Source organism: Musa acuminata, chromosome BXJ2-7 (genome assembly GCF_036884655.1).
Source record: "Musa acuminata AAA Group cultivar baxijiao chromosome BXJ2-7, Cavendish_Baxijiao_AAA, whole genome shotgun sequence".
In the NCBI taxonomy this organism is placed as follows: domain Eukaryota; kingdom Viridiplantae; phylum Streptophyta; class Magnoliopsida; order Zingiberales; family Musaceae; genus Musa; species Musa acuminata.
In genome coordinates, this window is record NC_088344.1 from 2,927,941 (window position 1) to 2,948,131 (window position 20,191).

Sequence of the window (20,191 nt, forward strand, 5' to 3'; positions counted from 1 at the left end):
TAATTTTATTTTTTATTTGTTATATATATATATATATATAATTTTGATTTAAAGTTCTTTTCTATTAATGCTATGTTGCATATTTTATTTTGATTTTTGTTTTTTCCCCCTACAAACGAAAGGTCTTATGCACGAATTGGTGGCAGAGAAAACAGAGAAATTTTATTCCCCATCATATCAGAATTTTATCAACAAGAAGATTTTTTCCAGAAAAGAAATTTGCTCTGCAATATTTAGCTTAGTATTGTCATAGAACAACATCTTCCGCATCATTCCCGACCATATTTTTTCTCAACTAAAATACAATAGTTTTTCTTAATTTTTATCCAGTTATGAATTGAATTGCTGTATCATTGTAGTTTGAGCTTTTCATTTCCTTAATTGCCACCACAGTTTAAGCAATCAAGTTCAGCCACACTCCAAAGTTTAATGTTCCTTCTTCTGAACATTAAGAAGTAGATGCTTGCACTATCCAAATTGAATCAGGGAATAAACTTATTAATTGAGAAATGAAGAGAAAAATGTGTACATCAGAACAGCATTGTTTTCAGAGAAATTTACAACTGGTGACTACCTAGAGAAAGTGTCTGATGACAAGAAAAAACACCAATGAACACCGATACCGACGAAGTTACGACAAACATGAGGATCAGGCGATCGCTCTCGATAAGTTTCGTGCTATCGAACAAGTTATGTCATCGCTCTGTTGTCAGGTGGATTAGCTTCTAGGATGGCACGCTGATGCATTATTACCTCAGAATCCCAGAGAGCATTTCGATGTAGCTACTTGGAAGTTCCAACGACGATGAAGCCACAGACGAGGAGAAGGGATCACCTGGGGTTAGATGGAAGGTTTCTCTGGAAAGTTCCGGGAGCAAACACTGGGAATGAGTCCACTGCTTGTGCCCTTTCCCTTGTGTCGCGACTCGTACTTGGTGTGCTCTCAGATTCCGGTGGTCTTGTTACGGTGCTGCCATCGCTTCTCTTGGTATCTTTAAGAGGGGCATTTAGAAGAGGCCCGCCAAAGAAAATAGACTGCCCAGTGTAGGTTAAACTCTCTTGTTGCTGTAGAGGAGGCGTCACTGATGTAGAAACATTAGGTTGAGAAGCCTTCCTCCCATAAGCACCAGTTTCCGCAGAAGAAATAGGCAAGGGAATCCAAAAAGCCTTAACTGGGGCTTCTGCACTATTCTCAGTTCTAGCAGTTGCTGGTACCGAGACATATCGACCAGCTTCTTGATCCCAAACAACAGAAGCCCTTCTATTCTCCCTGGCCATTGCCGTGGCAGATTGGAACATTGTGTTGGCGAGCTGGGTGGCAGGAGGAGGTCCTGCTGGAATATATGGCGGAGGTCGATCAGGAAGCGAATGCTGCACAAGAAGTGAGCTCGGGGCAATCAATTCATGAGTATGAGCCGGACTGCTCAGGCTGCTTGTGCTTTGTGTTCCAGTCTCATAATCATCCTTGCTAGCAACACTTTGCGGATAAGAGTTTCCTAGGGGAGATAATTTTAGTTCCCCTCTTGATCCTTTAGTAGCATTGTACTCTATGCTTAAACTACTCCTGCTGCTTGCATTTACACTGGAACTTAGATCAGGAACAAGCACACGATGAGCATCCATGGGCCGAAGAACTGAAGAAGATGCCCTGGCTTTGGCTGCCGCTTTCATGGCCTCACTAGGGTCCAATTTGGCAAGCTTCCAAGGATTTCTCTTAACAGCCTTTTTGGACTTGGCAGCCTTTTCCACATACCCAGCTGCATCTGGATCTACAGTTGATGGTACCATTCCAGGTTCCAAGTGTGGGATAATCTCATCCTGTAGCAGAAATTTAGGAATGAAGTATACACGGATTAAGAACAACCAAGATCATGGACAGCTGAGAAATATTAGCCTGTTTTGGAGTTTATTCATAGACACGAGCAGGCATATGTCACAAAGTACGATGAAAAGTAACCTTGACAAATTGATTTTCTATGACTAACTCATGCAAAACTTTTAATAATTATAGCAGGAATATGAGTATCTAATGAAGGCTTACCTGCTGATCAACAAATATCCTTGGAGGGGTGCACCATACACCTTTGTACTGGAAACCAAGGGAACTTCCAGCACTTAAGCCAGTTGTTGCAGAATTAGTTGGAGAATAGACAGGGTTTGGTGCTTCTTCATCAACAGATGCTGGAGGTGCCTCGCTCATCGCTCTCATAGCCACAACATACTCATAGGTCGTAATTCCCTGGTAAAGGGAGGGAATGGTATAAAAATTTGCTGCACGAAGAATCTGGATAGGTTTGAGCTTTGTTTGACAAACCTTTTTAATCAGAATCATGTGGAAAAAGAAAAGTTCTCCCAAAGGTACACATGCGACTACTGAAACTGCAGTGCAAACAGCCTACAAAACCAAGTTTTAGCAAGAACATGCCATGATTAAAGCTGTTATCTTCATACTGGATTCACTGAGCAAACATATTCTAGAACCAATTCATTTTGTTTGTTAAACTAAAAATAACCGAAAAGGACATTCAAAGAGGAAAATATTACAACAGTTGAGTGGGTACATAGGTACTAAAATCTTGCTATTGAATTTCCAATTTCAATTAAGAATACAAAATACCTACCCACCCATCACAAAGAGAAGATTATCCATTTAGCAAGCAAATTGGACATTTCAACGAGCAACATAACCTTTTTTTTTTTGGGTTGAATGGAATATTTGTACCCAACCTACCTTCAAAATAACATTCTTGGGTCCTTCTAATGATATATATATATATATATATATATATATATATATATATATATATATATATATATATATATATATATATATATATATATATATATATAATTTTTTATTAAATATATTGTAGTTATTATTAATCAATTAAAACTTCACCATTTTTATCTTTTATAAAAATCTTGTCTTTGATATTTTAAATATTGTATGAAAGAATCGTTTTACCATATTATATTTATTAAATTTTAAATAATTTATTACTATTATGTTCTTTGTATTCACATTTAAAATTATTTTCTCAATTGATGTCATTCTTGTTCATTGAATCTAATCAATTATGCAGATTATGATTATATCATTTCTAATATTTTTCGATCCCAATACCAATTTTGTGAACTATGTGCAAAACAAACAACAGTTGTGTCTAGGGGGCCTTAAATTATGGACATCTTTTAGGGAAAAAAGGTGTCCATAAGAAAAAAGAAATCATACCAATAAAACAATATCAACTTTGATCTGCTGAACTTACCACAACAGTTGCAAATGGAGCACGAGAAAAACCATTTCCAAGCTTTTGCTCCATATCGTTCTCCATTCTGTTCTTATCGACAAAGCAAAGTACAAAAACTGCAATACCAACTCCACATTCCAGTGCAAGCTGGTAAATGGCAGTGAAAAAGAAAAAGAAGGGGAAAATGTTATAGTTGGACAAGCTCTATGCATATTGATTCACAAGTCAAAATGGTAACATCTTCCACATACCCAGATGAGACTGGTGGCCATAAGAGCCATAAAGGTGACATAATTTTTTCTCCCCACACAATTATTAAGCCACTGTAAGCAAATGAGAATATAAATGATAAAAATTTTTAGTATTCAACAGAGAACAAGGAAAATAATTCAAGACAAAATTACCCGACAATGGTGATCAAACCCATCCACGCATTTATCACAGCTTCTACAGTGTTTACTATATCTGTGCACCTGCAAAATAAAAAGATTCAACAAATGATGATGTTAAGTAGAAGTCCAAACTGAAATGACCGTGTATCACAAAGTTAAAAAAAAAAAGAACATTCTGCAACATTATGATTAGATGCTTAACAATAGTAACCACAAACAGACAAGAGAAACCAGTGGTAATACTTCATCACCCAGGATAATCTGTCTAATTTTCATCTAGTGGCTACTTAGGAAATAAGATGCTAGAGATGCAAGTTTTAGTCACTATTATTTAGTATGTAATTCTAATCTAAAGCATTATATTCAAATGCAGAGATTTTAATAAGTAACAAACTAGTAGTAAATAAGAAACAACAAAAGAACCTGATGTAGGCAAGACTGTGAAGTTATGAAATACAATTATGTCTTAAATTACCAATGTATACACAAGATTTTAACTATGGATAAAGTGAGTGAAAGATTCATACCTCTTAAAGTCTATTCTACAGAAAATTAACTTTATGAAAGAAGAAAGACTCAAACATTTGCCTCGTACCTCAGTAGGTATGATGCTCCTCCAAAGCAATAAAAAGTAAAAGAATCAGAAAGGGAATTAAAAATTTTGTTTTATCTGATTAGTGAGAAATGATCTGTTAAGTTTTTGCCATATATGGAGAGAAGTGGAAGAGTAGAAGGCTCTCCCTTTACTTTTTCTTTATTATAGCAACCACAACAAGTCCAATCCAATAAAACCTATAGTATTCAATGGAGGGAGAAGCTTGTTTTGTCATCTTTATGAATCATACTAAGTTGAAAAGACACAATCAGAAAGATATGAAGATCCATGGATTCATTGTAACACTTTTTTTTGACCTACTATTCAAGAACAACACTTGCTAAAGGTTAGCCAATGCATGACCAAGTTATTATAAAAGTGATGCTTTGACAATAGAAAATCACAACTCAAATATCAAATCTACCATGAAGGATAGGTTCTACTGTAGTGAGCCCAAAGCATCAAACTTTCATATACAGTATCACATAAATATGACTAGACAAAGTCCAACATAAGCATATTGTATCATTTTTTCACCAAATGACCAATTCAGCAATTGCCTTATCTGCATTAAATGTGAACTTACTGCTGAGCAACTGATTCCATGGCTTCATTAAGAACTTAACTTGAGCTCTTTCATTACACTGAATGGTGATTAAACAATAGCCTTATATTACATACCCAAGAACTATTTTTAATGTCCACCAAGTACTCTGAATACAACACTCACAGGGATCAAGATATCTAGATGGAGAACATGCAACAAAGAGCAGCAGATAAACGAGCAATAAAAGAACTAAAAGGCAAGAAGATGAATGAGCTGTACAATTTGCCACAGCTGTAAAAAATATGGTAAACAAAAGTGCTAACAAAGCAATCTTAGCAAGATCTATCTATGCTCAGAGAATCTAAGTGCATTGCTCAAGTTCACATATATATTAATGCTTGCTTGGTAGTCAGGTGTATAGATAGATATATATAGAGATATATATATGGCAATATCTATCTATGCTCAGAGAATCTGAGTGCGTTGCTTGAATATATGTTCACATATTTATTAATGTTTGCTTGGTAGTCAGTAAATGATTATATATATATATATATATATATATATATATATATATATATATATATATATATATATATATATATATATATTCAGAGAATCTAAGTGCCTTGCTTGAAAATATCAAATTTACATATTTATTAATGCTTGCTTGGTAGTCATGAAATTATATATATATTATCATTTAGAGACAAGAATGTTAAGATGGATGCATGGGCTATTAAAAAAAAGAAAAAGATATATTTGCATGAATGGACAATTATTGGGAGAGGTCTAAAATATCTAAAATTCCAAAGGAGTCACCGGTTAAATAATGTCTGATATTACCCTGGACAGACTTCAGTAGATGGAGAAGATCGACGCAAGTGACTCAAATAGTCAGGATTCTGCATATATTGCAAATTAAAGTTCCAAGAGAACAAACAAATTTTGAGAAAAGCAAATATTCATTCATTTCCACACTCCTCTGCGCCACTCAAAGAAAAACCCATACTAATGTCCTACCCTAAAAATCTTGTTTTACAAGGATCAAATATAACAGGTCCTAATATTTCATCAGTAATGAACTAATAAAAGATTAGGTAATAAGAGCTTGTATAAGAAATTAGACAGATCTGAGCTACAACATTTTGATCCTTTTTAGCCATTGTCATGTTCAAACAAGTTCACATAAAATTACAACTTATAATTGAACTCTTTATTATATGATGATTTATACAATCATACAGTTACAACTAGTAAAACATATAATATTATTTCACTTCATGAAAGTAAGCCAATCATACTTATTTTATCAAAGCAGAAAAGAATGGATTGGATGATTTAAAAGCAATAATCCACATTATATCATCTAGAAGATATACCTCAGCATTGCACAAAGTACAAAATAAAGCATCTTCGCCGCCAGCTTGTTGGTCAGTTTCTTCAAGTTTCCGGCAATCTTCTTTAATAAACAATGCACACATAAATCCTCCAAAGCTGCAGCAAGATGAACTTTGCTTTCCTACACTTATTGAGATATTTGTATTCACATCTCCGACAGCTGAAGATTTTCTATTAGTAGAACCATCTAAAGAACTTCTGGAAGCTGATGCTGGAGAAGAATGTGCTTCAGTTGCATTATTATCAACTTCACAAGATAAAGGCCCACCTGGCAATCCAGTTTGATCACTTTGTTGATTTTTGGAATTGTTACCAAACTTTGACATGATTCCTGGATCAGCAGGGTTAATGCGTGTACAACGCACATAAAGTATAAAAACTGCAACTGCCTGAAACAAAGTGATAAGAGATGAGGAATCCACATGACCATAGTCAGAATTGACATTTATACAAGATAAACACATGCTGTGTTAGTGTTATCATGGGATAAGAAGAGCTCACTCACCACAGGAGTATAAATGGCAATTGCAACATATTCAAAGATGTGTTTACCAAGAAACGGTGCAAAGAAGGCATAGAATGCAACAACCAGGAGGAAGAACACTGTTATAGCAACAACCTGCAAAAGAAGGTAAAAGAAAAAACCATTGCTAGTTGCACAAATGAGTAAAAACTAGAACTGCTAGTTAATGCTAGTTATTTAGGCTAATTTCAATTAGACTAAAGTGATATAGAAAAAACTGGGAATACATAAATGCATTATGACAAAAGGTGTTATAACAACTCCCCTAGAATGATACAATCTCACTTGAAGTTATAACTCCATCATGAGAATAGCAATAAGATATATTCACAAAACACTCCATGATAAATGTTCTTTCGGGAGTTTTCCTACCTGATATTACAAAATAGGAATATATTGATGGGCCCACTGAAGAATGTTTAACATTTTCATTCTGGACCGACTACCGTTTAAGGCATACATTTATAAACAACAAGGAAGAGAAATACATAGGTTGACCCTCCCTAGACTCTCATTGGCAGGAGCCTGATTCATTTAATTTGTCACTATTTAAGCCAAAGAAATGCATTTACCCACAAAGAACTTATCAGGCTAGAAATTGTAGGTTTATATGGATTTGGAAGGTCCTAGCTCACGAGTGCACTCAAATACTCTAATAACATGGAACCATATACCATGTGCAATATTTCCTTTCTGCCAAGGCACTATCTCCCAACTATAAGTGAGACATTTGCGTGGACAAACAATAAATTCTGTTCCATATCATGGTTGATTTTCGTTATGCAAGGTCTATGTGTGATCTAGGGACTTAGTAATCTACAATGTAACCAGAGCTCTTTTAAAGCATTCTTACCGGTCCACTTGAAAGTTTTCGTTAATTTAACATGTTAGTAAAGATGAAGTTACGAGCTTGCCTGATGACATCAAGTAATCAATTGATGTAGTTAGTTTCTCAATTTCCAATAAGAACATTGCTGAACTATTAAACGAAACTAATGCCAAGCTTCCACAAGAAAAAAAAAATTAAACAATGGCATCTCAGCAATGAAACGGCCCAATTTCAAACAAAGACAAAGTAAAGCTCAGACATGAAATCAGTATAGATTTGCTACAAAAATCAAAGTGAGCAGACATCGCACGCTCCCCGGTTTCATAAGCTGGGGAGAAAGAATCATCCAAGACACCAACTTGGACTGTGTAAGAGCACGATCGATGTGTAAGGAGAAGAAGAAAGAAAACCTAGAAATAAGATCAATGCACCTTGAACCAAGAAGGCTTTTTGAAACAATTAAACCCTTCGGAAGCCACATCTTCCGAGAAATCCAAAGGGCAAAACCAAAAGGGAAAGAAGGAATTGTCGGAACAGGGGAGGAGGTACCTGGAAGGTGTGAGCAGGAAGCTGCCATCCATGGCGCCTTACCATGGTTGCAGAGAACAAGTGCTCCTCAGGCACAAACCTCCTCCGATCACGCGGACATAGAAGGAGAAAACCCACGGGCCAAAGGAACGAACGGATTGCCCCCCCTTTTGAAGGAAGTGGAAGTGGATCGGGTGGCAAGGAGACAGACGAAAAGAAAAGACAAGGAACCTCCTCCTGAAGACTCACAGTGGGGGCAAAAGAAAAGGGTTTGGTCCTCGAAGCTGAAACCTTTGGAGCCTTCCTCCTCGGGACTCACATGGGGTGGGGGCAAAGGAATAGGGTTTGGGCCTCAAAGCTGAAATCTTTGGCGCATAAACTGTACATGGATGCTGGGAAAAAAGTGAAAGACGCGATCTTTTTCCTCGGAATGCAATTTCTTCCCTTCCCAGCAAGTCAACATCTGCTCAAATTAGCACCCTCTGTTTATGGATGAGCTACGGAAGCTAAAGGCGAAAGACTTGTCATCCAGTGTTCTCCAAGAAGACAAGAGAAAGAGAGCAGAGCAAGATTTGCCTGTGAAACATGGCAGAGATCGGCAATCCAAATGAAAACAACATCTCAATATTTGCCGACCGCAAGCCGCCGAAACGTCTCGTGTTGCCATTCGGCGTCCGACCACCAGTGGCAGGTCATGTGAAGCATATATATTCTCTGTGGTCATATACAAGTCATTCTTCACCTCTCTGTCTTTATATAATCTAATTTTCTAGTTTATACTATTCTGTTAAGACAAATTAAGATTATTATTTCAGCTGACAGAGAATTGCAGACTGCGTGTTTTCTTTGACATGGAGTTTGGAACATATTAGGCTACCAAATTCTTCTAACCAAATCCACCAAGCAAGCATGGAATCTACCAACCAACATCCAATAAATTTAATAACTACTTCATCACCTAATACTTATGGCTCATCTTGGAGATGTGGATCTGCAAACAAGCATATTGAAACAGTGCCATGGAGATTAAGAAGTTTACAGTAATCTTGGTTGCACCAATGACGATGCTTCTTTTCTTGAGGTAAATTTATCTCAAAGCAGAGGTATGGTGACTTGTTTCTCATTCTCTTTGTTCTTCCAGGATCTTCACTTGCAAGGGAAATCTTGGAGCAGCTTTGTTAGGTAGCATAAGAGACAACAGGAGATCTTTACGTCAGTGAGCTGCTATCTTAGATTCTGTCGCAAGATTCTGTCCTGCTAGTAGAGCAGCATTTGGCACCAAATCAAGTCTTTGGTGTTTGTCCTCAGGCTGGAAGCTGCTGTAAGTTCCAAAGCTAACACCAAGTCACATAACTTTGGTAGATATCTAAGAAAAGGGCATAAATAACAGAGAACTGAACTCTATGAACAAAATTTGAACTCTAACGTTAACGAGGAGGAAGAAGAAGAGATCTCGGGTAGTAAACATATCTATGTCCCCGCCAAAGATTTTACCAATGAACCTCGTGACGAAGTCAAAGAGAGTTTTATTTTCTCTCTGTCTCAGCTCAAGCAGCATTGTCGTAGACGGCATCAAACATATATTCTCGTAGAAGTGGAGCTCGAATTCTTTCATGAATGAAGTGAAGGAAGAGACCAATAGTGGCTTAAGATAATTGTACCACTTTCATGTCGAGACCGTCAGTGTTGTTGGGACCGTTCAGCACATTAGAGCGTTTGATATATCGTATAAAAACTTTTGAGCTCGGAAAGCGATGGTTTGCTCTGTTGGGTCAAAGTTGTCGTCAAAGATTTCTAATGATGGGAGACAAAAGTTTACATACATCAGCTCCTCCTAGAGGCTTTGGATGAAAAGGGAGCGGCCCAAGGTGGGGTCATCTGCATCTTCCCTTTTGGACTACTAGAACTCTTGATGCATCTTGTCCAGGTATTGGTCCATCTATCGTAGTTGGGCTCTCAAGGAGTCGTTCATTGAATCTGTCAATTAGGTCTGCGATTCAAGTAATGTTGAGCCCTGGTGCAATGCCACACTGAACTCCACTATTAGGGAGGAGGATGCTCTTATCAGTAGTTCAGTTGGTCGAGTGTAGTCCTGGGTTGCCAGTACTGGATCAGTCGGGGGAACCCTGGTGGGCGCTAGTGCTAATAGTGGTTGAGACACCGATCGTGGTTGTAATGGCACCATAGTATATTGAGCTAGCTGGGCAGAAGTTGGGCGATAGCCTACATCATCCCCATGAGCATTTGCATTTGGTGAGTGAGGTTCAATAATATACCAATGAGGACAATTAGGTGCCTTGCATTCATCCCTAGAGGTGAGAGTTTGAGGTTGTTGAATAGGCGCCAGTAATGCCCCGGTGTTTGAGTGGAGGTGGATGCATTCACCTGAGGAATGGAGGGCAATTGCCCGTCTTGTGTGAAAGTAATATGGGTTGGGATAAGGCCTCATCGCTGGAGTACTCGTTAAGAGAGTTCGTGGGCAAATATTCCTGCAACATTCAGGGCCCTTCTTCTAACGCCAAAATATTATAGGGAGAGTACCGTCGATTGTGAGTCAACACGGCTTGGTTTTGACTCGAAGGTATAGGGTCATCCGAGGAATCCTCGTGGTCGTCTGATGAAGCGGTTGATGGGGCACCAAGGCATCGAGGTGGTCTTCGGGTAGAATATGAATGTCCAAGGCGGTCTTAAGGGAAGGTTGAGGTGGAGTTCGACTCCTTGATGGGTTTCTGAATAAAGGTTAGTGTTAGGAAGAGTTTCCTGAATTGACCCTCCGATGCTCAAGTTAGCATTAGAGTGGTATATAGTGTATGAGACTATTTGCAGAGATATTCGACTCTTGGATCAGCTTTTATATCTGACTGGTCGAGAGAATCATTTGTAACAACTATAATGCCCTCTCGTTTGTCCATGGAGGCCAACCAATGGGGAGGGGGGGGGGGGGGTGGGGGCAGGCCTGAACAATCTCTCGTGGATTACTATCCACGGAGGCCAACAGGGCTAGTTCGAATGGTCTCTCATTAACTGTTATCCATGAGGGCTAATAAGCTATAACTATCTTCATGTCACTGCCTCACCTCAGGTGACTCGGCCTTCAACTTCCTTGTCAGCATATCTATCATTATAAAAAGATATATATTTGTGTCCCAGTCGACTTTGTCGAAACTCTCATAGCTTAGCTTGCTGGTGTTGTCTACCTAAACAAAACATATGTATTTGCAGAAAGTAATAATGAAAACAAATTTATTCTTTTACTCCATTTCTGATACTAAAGTTTAGACAGGATGAGGAACCCAAATTTCTGAGCAAGTGCAAGAATTCTCAATATTGAAAAGAAGAGGAGGAGGATTACTACCTGAAGCAAATAGGAAGAAGAACGGCAACACCAAAGTGATGGCCACACCCCTTGTGTCCATTCTTGAAGACCACCTTCTACCTGCAAGAAATCCCTAGTGTGCTCACTAGATTTCTGGTATTGTCAGCAGGAGTTAGGGTGTGTTGTTATTTATAATGTGCATCGATCGACCATATATAGCAGGAAAGATTCTCATGAATGCATAGATAGCAGTAGATTCAAGGCACCTAATCGCAGGATATGTCAGATGCTACCATGCAGTTACCGTAGTCAAAATTTAGCATGTTCATGCACGTAGAAGGAGCATAAATGGAAGATCAAGGGTATTTGGCAAGGAATAATGCTATTGTAACCTTAAATACTTCATGATGGCATGGCATATACGAAGGATTCCACATGTCAAGTATCGATTAGCTGAAAATAATGATTATATCATTGTTTCCAATTGTGCTTTGAAGTAAGGACTTATTCATTTTTGGAGTTTAATATGTTAGATTTGATGACATCGACCACTAATACATGCATTAGTAAATGATTAAGTTATGTTTTAGTTGTTTTCTTGTCATGGGAAAACGCATTGCTTACATAGCAACGTTTTGGACTTGCTTGATTGTGTCGACGCACTAGATGTTTTGCAGCTTGAGCGGATACATCATATGCAAAACAAGGGTCATTTTGGACACATTATCTACAAATAAAATACTTTAGGATTGATATATTAGTGGAGGAGGCATGGCCGACACCTTAACATCATGTGATCGATACTTTAGCATTGACATCTTAACATCGTATCATCGATACCTTAGCACAACATGAGACACCTCATCATCGCATGACCAACACATAGTCAGCATGAGATTGACAATTGGATGATAATGAAAAGATTGGGTTTTGGATGAACATGCAATCCCTTGTGATCAACATTGATCACAAGAATACCAGTCCATAGAACCCACTATAAAAGAGCTCTCCAAGTGTGTTCCCTATATACATTTAAACATCGCTTTTAAGCTTGGTTCGAATCCTTCCAACCCTTGAAATGAGATTGAAATGAGACAAATGAGGAGGAAGGTCTCGGTTAGCTCCGAATCGGCATCCCTCGATGATGATGCAACCTCGGCTCAAAAGCATCTCTTGATAGTTGTGTAAGCTGAATTGACCTAGAAGCGTCTCTCAGTAACAATGTAGGCTAAATTGGCTTAGAAGCGTCTCTCGACAATAGTGTGGTCGAATCATTCCAAAGCGCTCAATTCGATGATAGCATAATCAAAATGACCCAAAGCATTTTGTCCAACGATAGTGCAACCAAAACAACATAAAACATTCTCATCAATGATAACATAGTTGAAATGGCTTGTAGTGCTCCATTTGAGGATGCTGAACAAAATGGTCTAAAGTGCTTAATTCAATGACAATGCAGCCAAAAGAACCCAAAAGTACTTCCTTTAACGATAGCATAACTAAAACAACCCAAAGTGCTCACTTCGATAACAATGTAATTAAAATGTTCCAAAGAAATGACTCAAAATGTTCCCTATGATGATAGTGCAATATATACAACCTAAAGCGCTCTTTTTGGTGATAAGATCATAAACCATTTTTTTTAGTTTGGTAGTTAAGTAGGAGTTATATCCCTGACTCCACTGCACTCATCGAGGCATACTATGGGAATAATGATATAAGGACGATCGATACCTCAATGTCATATCATTGATATCTTAGCACCATATGACTAACACTTAACACCACATGATGGGCACCTCACAACCACGTGGTTGACACCCATCACCACATGGCCAACATATCACCACTACATGGCATATATCTTAACATTGCGTGACTAACACATTATAACCACGTATTCAACACCTCACAGCTATGTGGTCGACATCTCACCGCTACATGGCCGACAACTTGACATTAGATGGGTGATGAGGCGATTGACTCGACCTTACGAAAATTTGATTCAACCATGTTCGTCGGTTTCATCGCTTCATGATCACATGTGGTTGGAGAAAATGCATAATCATTCCAATCATTAATTATGACCTCAAGCCATACCATATTATAAAATGCTTCCAAGTATGTTCTCACGGGGGCTCTCCCCTCTACATTGAATTACACTTTTCTTATTTGACATTTGACCAAATTCTTCGAACCCCTTGATTTAAGTATCATAAGAGCTTTGTTGGTATACCTTTAACGTAGTTTTTTTTTTTTTTTTTTTCAGGATTCTTTGCCGAACCCACTCATTGCCCGATATCAAATTTTTGATAGACTTGGACATCAACAAAGGTTGCCTCCAAAATTCTCCCCATGTATTGGACAACCAAATTACATTTTAATACCTTCCAAGTTGTGATTTTGGAGAATAATAATTTAATATCTTCTCACATATCCAATTTTGTATGAAAAATAAACTTAATTTAGTAACTTTTATTTTATTTGAAAACACGAATTAGCAAAAACAAATCTGCACTGAAAATTTCTCAATAGTCAAACCTCTTGATTTGCTTCAAAACATAGAAATTATCAATTATTTTGTGTTGGATACGAAGAATAATATTCTTAGTAATAAGATTCTTTAATCTTAAACTTGATCAATTATTGAATATATATATATGTATACATATATATATATATATATGTATACATATATATATATATGTATACATATATATATATATATATGTATACATATATATATGTATACATATATATGTATATGTATACATATATATATGTATACATATATATATATATATGTATATATATATGTTTGAATGTTCATGGTTTTGATAGATCTGTTGTTCTTTACTTGAACAAAACATACCCTAAGTCCTCGTTTCAATACCAAGAAGATAGTGAGCACACTAAAGATTGCTTGTAGGTTGAATGTGATGGTGGTTTTCAAGATTGGACAGAAGGGATGCAGCCATCACTTTGATCTTCCTATTTTGTTTACTGTATAAAAATTATTATTATTTTCCTATACATGAGTTTCATAATGAATTGGTATGCTTTCATTTCACGTTAAATTATTGATATTTGTATATATTTTATGAATATTAAATATTATTTTTATAATTTTTTAAAAAGTACTATCAACATGTGTGGTTGTTGATGCTTCTTTATCATATATTTATTTTTAGAGTAGTTTACTACTTTTCAGAAACACTATAAAAAAGGCATGATTTTTTTAGTTAAAAAAAGTTACTATTATAAAGATAGAGATTTGAATTCAAAGATAAAAAAAGAGAGTGTCTTCTATAACTTATGAATAATAAAATAATAGTTTATTTTTTTTATAAATCTAGGATGTGATAAGGTTGATTTGGTCTATACCACTATTGGGAGATGCTTTTGAATCAATAAGGTTGCATTATGGTTGAAGGATGCTTTATGACTAAATTTAGTTGCATTATGCTTCTTGGTCAAGTTTAGTTATGTTGTCATCAAGGAATGGTTTATGATCAAGTTCAGTCACGTTATTATATAAGGATGCTTCTTTATTAATTCGATCATGTTGTTGTAGAGGGTTGATTTTGGCCGGGTTTGGTCACGTAGTTATTAAGAATTGTCTCTTCAAGTGGTTCGATCATGTTAATGTTAGGAGTCACCTCTTCAAAAAGTTTAGTCATGTTGGGAGCTACTTCTTTTGGTCATGTTGGTGTTATAAGCTATCTCTTTAAGCAGTTCAACTATATTGGGATAAGGAACCACCTCTTTCAAGGCTCGAATAGTATGGTGTGGAGAGTCACTTTTTTAGGTGGTTCGACCATATTAATATAAGGAACCACTTCTTTGGGGATTCTATCATTATAGTGAAGAGAGCTACCTCAATTATGTTGTGTTGCTCAATTATGTCGAACTACCATTTTATCCTATTAGAGGGTGGTATAATGCAACTACAGTCCTCAATTATGTTACTTAATATAGAATTTGATCATTCGATAAATGAAGAAATTTCGGAGCCACAAATCCGAATTTGTCACAAACTAGACATAGTGAATTTGGAAAGAGATCCTATAAAAAAGAATTATGTTGGAGGCATACTCGATAAGGCCCCTCCGATGCTTAACACAATAAAGAGTTCTAAATTCACTACAAGAGATCCCCCTTAAAGAACCTCCTCCGGGCCTTTTTGTAGTGTGGTATTTGGCTACTAGGTTGATGTCATGGTTAATAATCAAAATGGTTTTACGCTTCTTCCAGCCACATATGTGATTGTATAGTGCCGAATCCGAGTAGGAAACAAAGAGTTGCTGCTGGTGTGTGATAATGTCGCAGCTGTGTAAAGTAGAGAACAACAAGCAGTCTCAATGTATCCCAAATCGTCCCATTTGCATACACCGAGAGGATCAAAGCATCTCAATGCATACACCAAGAAAAGAAAACATCATTTGTATCTCATTTGTATGTTATACGGTTTCCTAAGAAACAAAATATTTGAAATGTTCAACACGTTCTAAAGAATTATCTAAAGCATTTGATGCATTCTTGTTAAGCCAAAAATTGATTGTCGGAATTAAATATTGATTTGAAGCTAACTGAGGCCTTCTTCTACCTTTATCTGAGTTCAATCTCAACTTAAGGTACGTTCGTCCGACTTTGAAGTGATGAGCCTGACAAATACTCTTTCAATACTTGAGTTAGTCATGGGTTTGAAATATTCGGACAAAGCTTAAGAGTAATGTTCAAATATGTTTATAGGAAACACACCTAGCGTGCCTTTTATAGTGGGCTCTATGAATCATTTTTCTTATGATTGATGTTGATCATGAGGGGATTGTGCATTTATCTTGGACCTAATCATTCTCATCCCGTGGCGGGATGTAATGAAACCTTGAAGATTGACTTGATCTTGTCATTGTCATCTAATTGTTGGTCTTGTGTCGATCGCGTGTCAGTCATGTGGTGCCGAGGTGTTTCTCCATATCATGAATGATCGTTGCGCACCCGTAACATCTTTGTTAATGAACCGTTTGTCACTTTTGTGCACTTGTATAGATGCTTGACAGTATGTTTTGTATTAGTTTTGTATATTTTTACTTGAAAATTATGAGCAAGAATAGATTGAAATATTACAAAGCGATTGCTCACCATGATGGGCAAAACTTCCACAAAATAGATTCGTTTTTGTGTGTCATAGCTTGTTTTTTTCAAGCTATGATGCGATGCAAAACATCAGCTATATTGGTATCCTGGAACCCCTTAAGTGGCACCTGGCTCGATAAGGATTTGTTGTTGTGTTGGGCGTCAAATAGATTTCACAAGTTCGTATGTTAAGTCTACGAGAACTTGTCATCGTGCTCGACATCCTATGGGCAATCATTTAAGGACTTGTAATTGCTCAGTTGCCTTCTAAAGTCCTTATTTTCACCATTCTCTCTTGCATATCGAGTGTTTGATAAATTACTTGTAAAGCTGTCCTCTTCGTAAGATGTTAAGACTTGTTCGTCGTTCTCTTTCGAACTAATCAATTTGCTCTTTTATAGGTCCTATGAGACCTAAGCAAGGTTGTAGCTAGGCTTATCATTTGCGGACAGATAATGCAAGGAAGTTTCATAACTTAGACAATCCTATTTAAGTCTATGATATTAGCGTAAGGGTGTTTCATAAATTAGACAACTCTAGTTAAATCAATAATACTAACGTAATTATGCCTCATGACTTGGGTAGTTTCAACTAAGTCTGTGATATATATTACTGTAAGAGGAGTTTAAAAAATGTTGACGATAACGTGATGTTGAGATATCAATCACATAATATTGAGGTGTCAGCCATGCTATGCTAAAGTATCAATCCTCGTAGCATTAATGTGTCGACTCCACAAGTGTCAACCATGCCTCCACTCGTATATCAATTCTTAAGTATCTCTTTGCGTCTAAAATCGAAAAACATTGGAAGTGTCTGATGCGACCAAGCAAATCCAAAATGTCCCCTTTTACATATGATGTGTCCGCAGAAGATTGAAAACGTAAAGCATCGACATGTGGAATCCTTGGTATATGTTACATGAGCAGGTTATAATAGCATTAATCCTTGCCAGATACCCTTAATCTTCCATTTATGTTCCTACGTGCATGAACACTGTAACTCCATGGTGGCATCAGATATATCTTTCACTTGGATACCTTGTATCTACTACTAACCATCTTTGCATTCATGAGAATTTCTACTGCTACATATGGTCGATCGATGCAAATTATAAATAACAACATACCCTAACTCCTGGTGACAATACCAGAAATCTAGTGAGCACACTAAGGATTTCTTGCAGGTAGAAGGTGGTCTTCAAGTATGGACACAAGGGGTGTGGCCATCACTTTGGTGTTGCTGTTCTTCTTCCTATTTGCTTCAGGCAGTAATCCTCCTCCTCCTCCTCTTCTTTTCAATATCGAGAATTCTTGCACTTGCTCAGAAATTAGGGTTCCTCATCCTGTCTAAACTTTAGTATCAGAAATGGAGAAAAGGAATAAATTTGTTTTCATTATTACTTTATATAAATCTATAACAACAGATCTATATGAACATTCAAAACAAACAAACACACACACACACACACACACAGGAGCACTGATGGTCTTCTTCAACAGAGGCACTGACAAAGGTTGATGCAAGTTTCTGCGACCCCAAGAACAACAATGAGTGTATAAACTTAGGATCCCAAGGAGGCGAGTGCGCCGCCAACTGCTGCCTGCCCATCCCTCCCGGTGCGAAGATTGTGGATTTCAAGCGGCCATCGCGGTCCACCCCCCTCCGCGTCCGCCCCGCCGCCCACTTGGTCGACCCCGAGTACCTGGCCAAGTACAAGAAGGCCATCGAGCTCATGAAGGCGCTCCCGGCCGACGACCCTCGCAACTTCATCCAGCAGTCCAACGTCCACTGCGTTCACTGCGACAGCATCCCCGACCATGACATCCAAGTCCACCAGAACTGGTTCTTCTACCCCTGGCACCGCTGGTACCTCTACTTCAACGAGAGGATCCTCGGCAAGCTCATCGGCGACGACAACTTCACGCTCCCTTTCTGGAACTGGGACTCGCTCGGCGGAATGATGCTGCCGTCGATCTACGCCGACCCTTCGTCGCCCCTCTACGACAACCTTCGCGACGCCAAGCACCAACCTCCTTTCCTTGTCGACTTCGACTTCAATGGAACCGACCCAGGCTTCACCGACGCCCAGCAAATCGATCACAACCTCAAGATCATGTACCGCCAATTCTTCTCCAACGGCAAGAAGCCGTTGCTGTTCTTAGGCTCAGCTTACCGCGGGGGCGACAAGCCTAACCCCGGCGGGGGCTCCGTCGAGAACGCGCCGCACAACAACGTGCACACGTGGACCGGCGACCGTACTCGTCCCAACTTCGAGGACATGGGCACCTTCTACTCGGCGGGGCGCGACCCCATCTTCTTCGCCCACCACGCCAACGTCGATCGCATGTGGTCCCTGTGGAAGAAGCTCAGCCGTAAGCACCGGGACTTCAATGACTCGGACTGGCTGAAAACTTCCTTCCTCTTCTACGACGAGAACGCCGACTTAGTTCGGGTCAAGGTCAAGGACTGCTTGAAGACCCGGTGGCTGCGCTACAAGTACCAAGACGTGGAGATCCCATGGGTGAAAGCCCGACCGACTCCCAAGCTCACCAAGGCGAGGAAAGCCGCCAGCGGATCGCTGAAACCCACCGCGGAGGCGCAGTTCCCTGTGACGCTGGAATCCCCGGTCAGCGCGACGCTGAAGAGGCCCAAGGTGGGGAGGAGCCGCAAGGAGAAGGAAGAGGAGGAGGAAGTACTCATAGTGGAGGGGATCGAGTTCGACCGCGACCAGTTCATCAAGTTCGACGTCATCGTGAACGCGACGGAGGGCGATGGCATCACGCCCGCGGACAGCGAGTTCGCCGGCAGCTTCGTGAACGCCCCGCACAGGCACAGGCACCTCAAGGAGGAGAACAAGGGGACGACGAGGCTGTGTCTGGGGATCACCGACCTGCTCGAGGACATCGGCGGGGAGGCCGACGACGGCGTGCTCGTCACCATCGTGCCCAAGGCAGGCAAGGGCAAGGTTTCCGTCGGCGGTCTTCGGATTGACTTCACCAAGTGAGGCAATAAAAGCGTTCACATACCGTGCTTGCTTTCTGTATCCGATTAAAATAACAGTGCAGCACCGATCATAGTTCAACTTTAAACTTCGTGTTGTGCGTTTGATGTCAGTGGTCTCTCATTGTTGTCGTCAACAGTTACTATGGACATGCATTTGCAGTAACTGTCTTTGGATATCATCAGTAGACTGCTTGTTCTGCAGTTTCATTAATCATCCGTATGTTTCGCCAAGTGATTGGTCGCATTTCCATTAAACATTTTTGTGGCTATCAAGAAATATCGTAAAGAAAAAGAAAAAGGAGAAATATACCCATGGTCAAAGTCAAAATCTTGGTGCCCAATCTTCGAATACACAGCAAAAAGGCTCCTATCGTGCGCCAACTCTGACGTCGGGCCCACATCGCGACCTTCATCGGTAGTAAGACCGAATCTTAAAGCGGGGACTCTCTGATCCAACGGCTAGTCGACATCCGTTGGAGCTCGCGACGGCAAGCACACCGTTCTCTCCGCGGCCGAAACAAGCGACGAAAGGTTCCCGCAGTTTCTCGTTTTTAGATAATGGAACCCCTTATTCTTACCCGTACGTGATTGAAGAATCATTTCGGACCCCGCAGGTCAGTGACCTAGAACATTTCATTTGGGTAGAACGACGGAGCTGAATACTAAT

The 20,191-nt window shown here is 39.0% G+C and overlaps 1 protein-coding gene and 1 pseudogene across 2 annotated transcripts; one reads left to right on the plus strand and one right to left on the minus strand.

The window, feature by feature from the left end:
- Positions 1–477: 477 nt before the first annotated feature.
- On the minus strand, positions 478–8,725 carry LOC103990740 (probable protein S-acyltransferase 19). 2 transcript variants are annotated; one of them, XM_009409986.3, is made up of 10 exons: positions 8,088–8,725; positions 6,692–6,805; positions 6,455–6,575; positions 6,168–6,307; positions 3,656–3,724; positions 3,503–3,574; positions 3,270–3,398; positions 2,315–2,395; positions 2,042–2,239; positions 478–1,818 (listed from the first exon to the last, which is right to left on the minus strand). In XM_009409986.3, the coding sequence occupies exons 1-10, from the start codon at positions 8,130–8,132 to the stop codon at positions 832–834; spliced, it is 1,956 nt and encodes a 651-aa protein (XP_009408261.2). In that variant the 5' UTR covers positions 8,133–8,725; the 3' UTR covers positions 478–831. The 2 variants fall into 2 exon arrangements, with proteins under 2 accessions (XP_009408261.2, XP_009408260.2); XM_009409985.3 differs by having other exon boundaries at positions 6,168–6,575.
- On the plus strand, positions 8,652–19,525 carry LOC103991111 (polyphenol oxidase, chloroplastic-like; annotated as a pseudogene).
- The last annotated feature ends 666 nt before the right edge of the window (positions 19,526–20,191 follow it).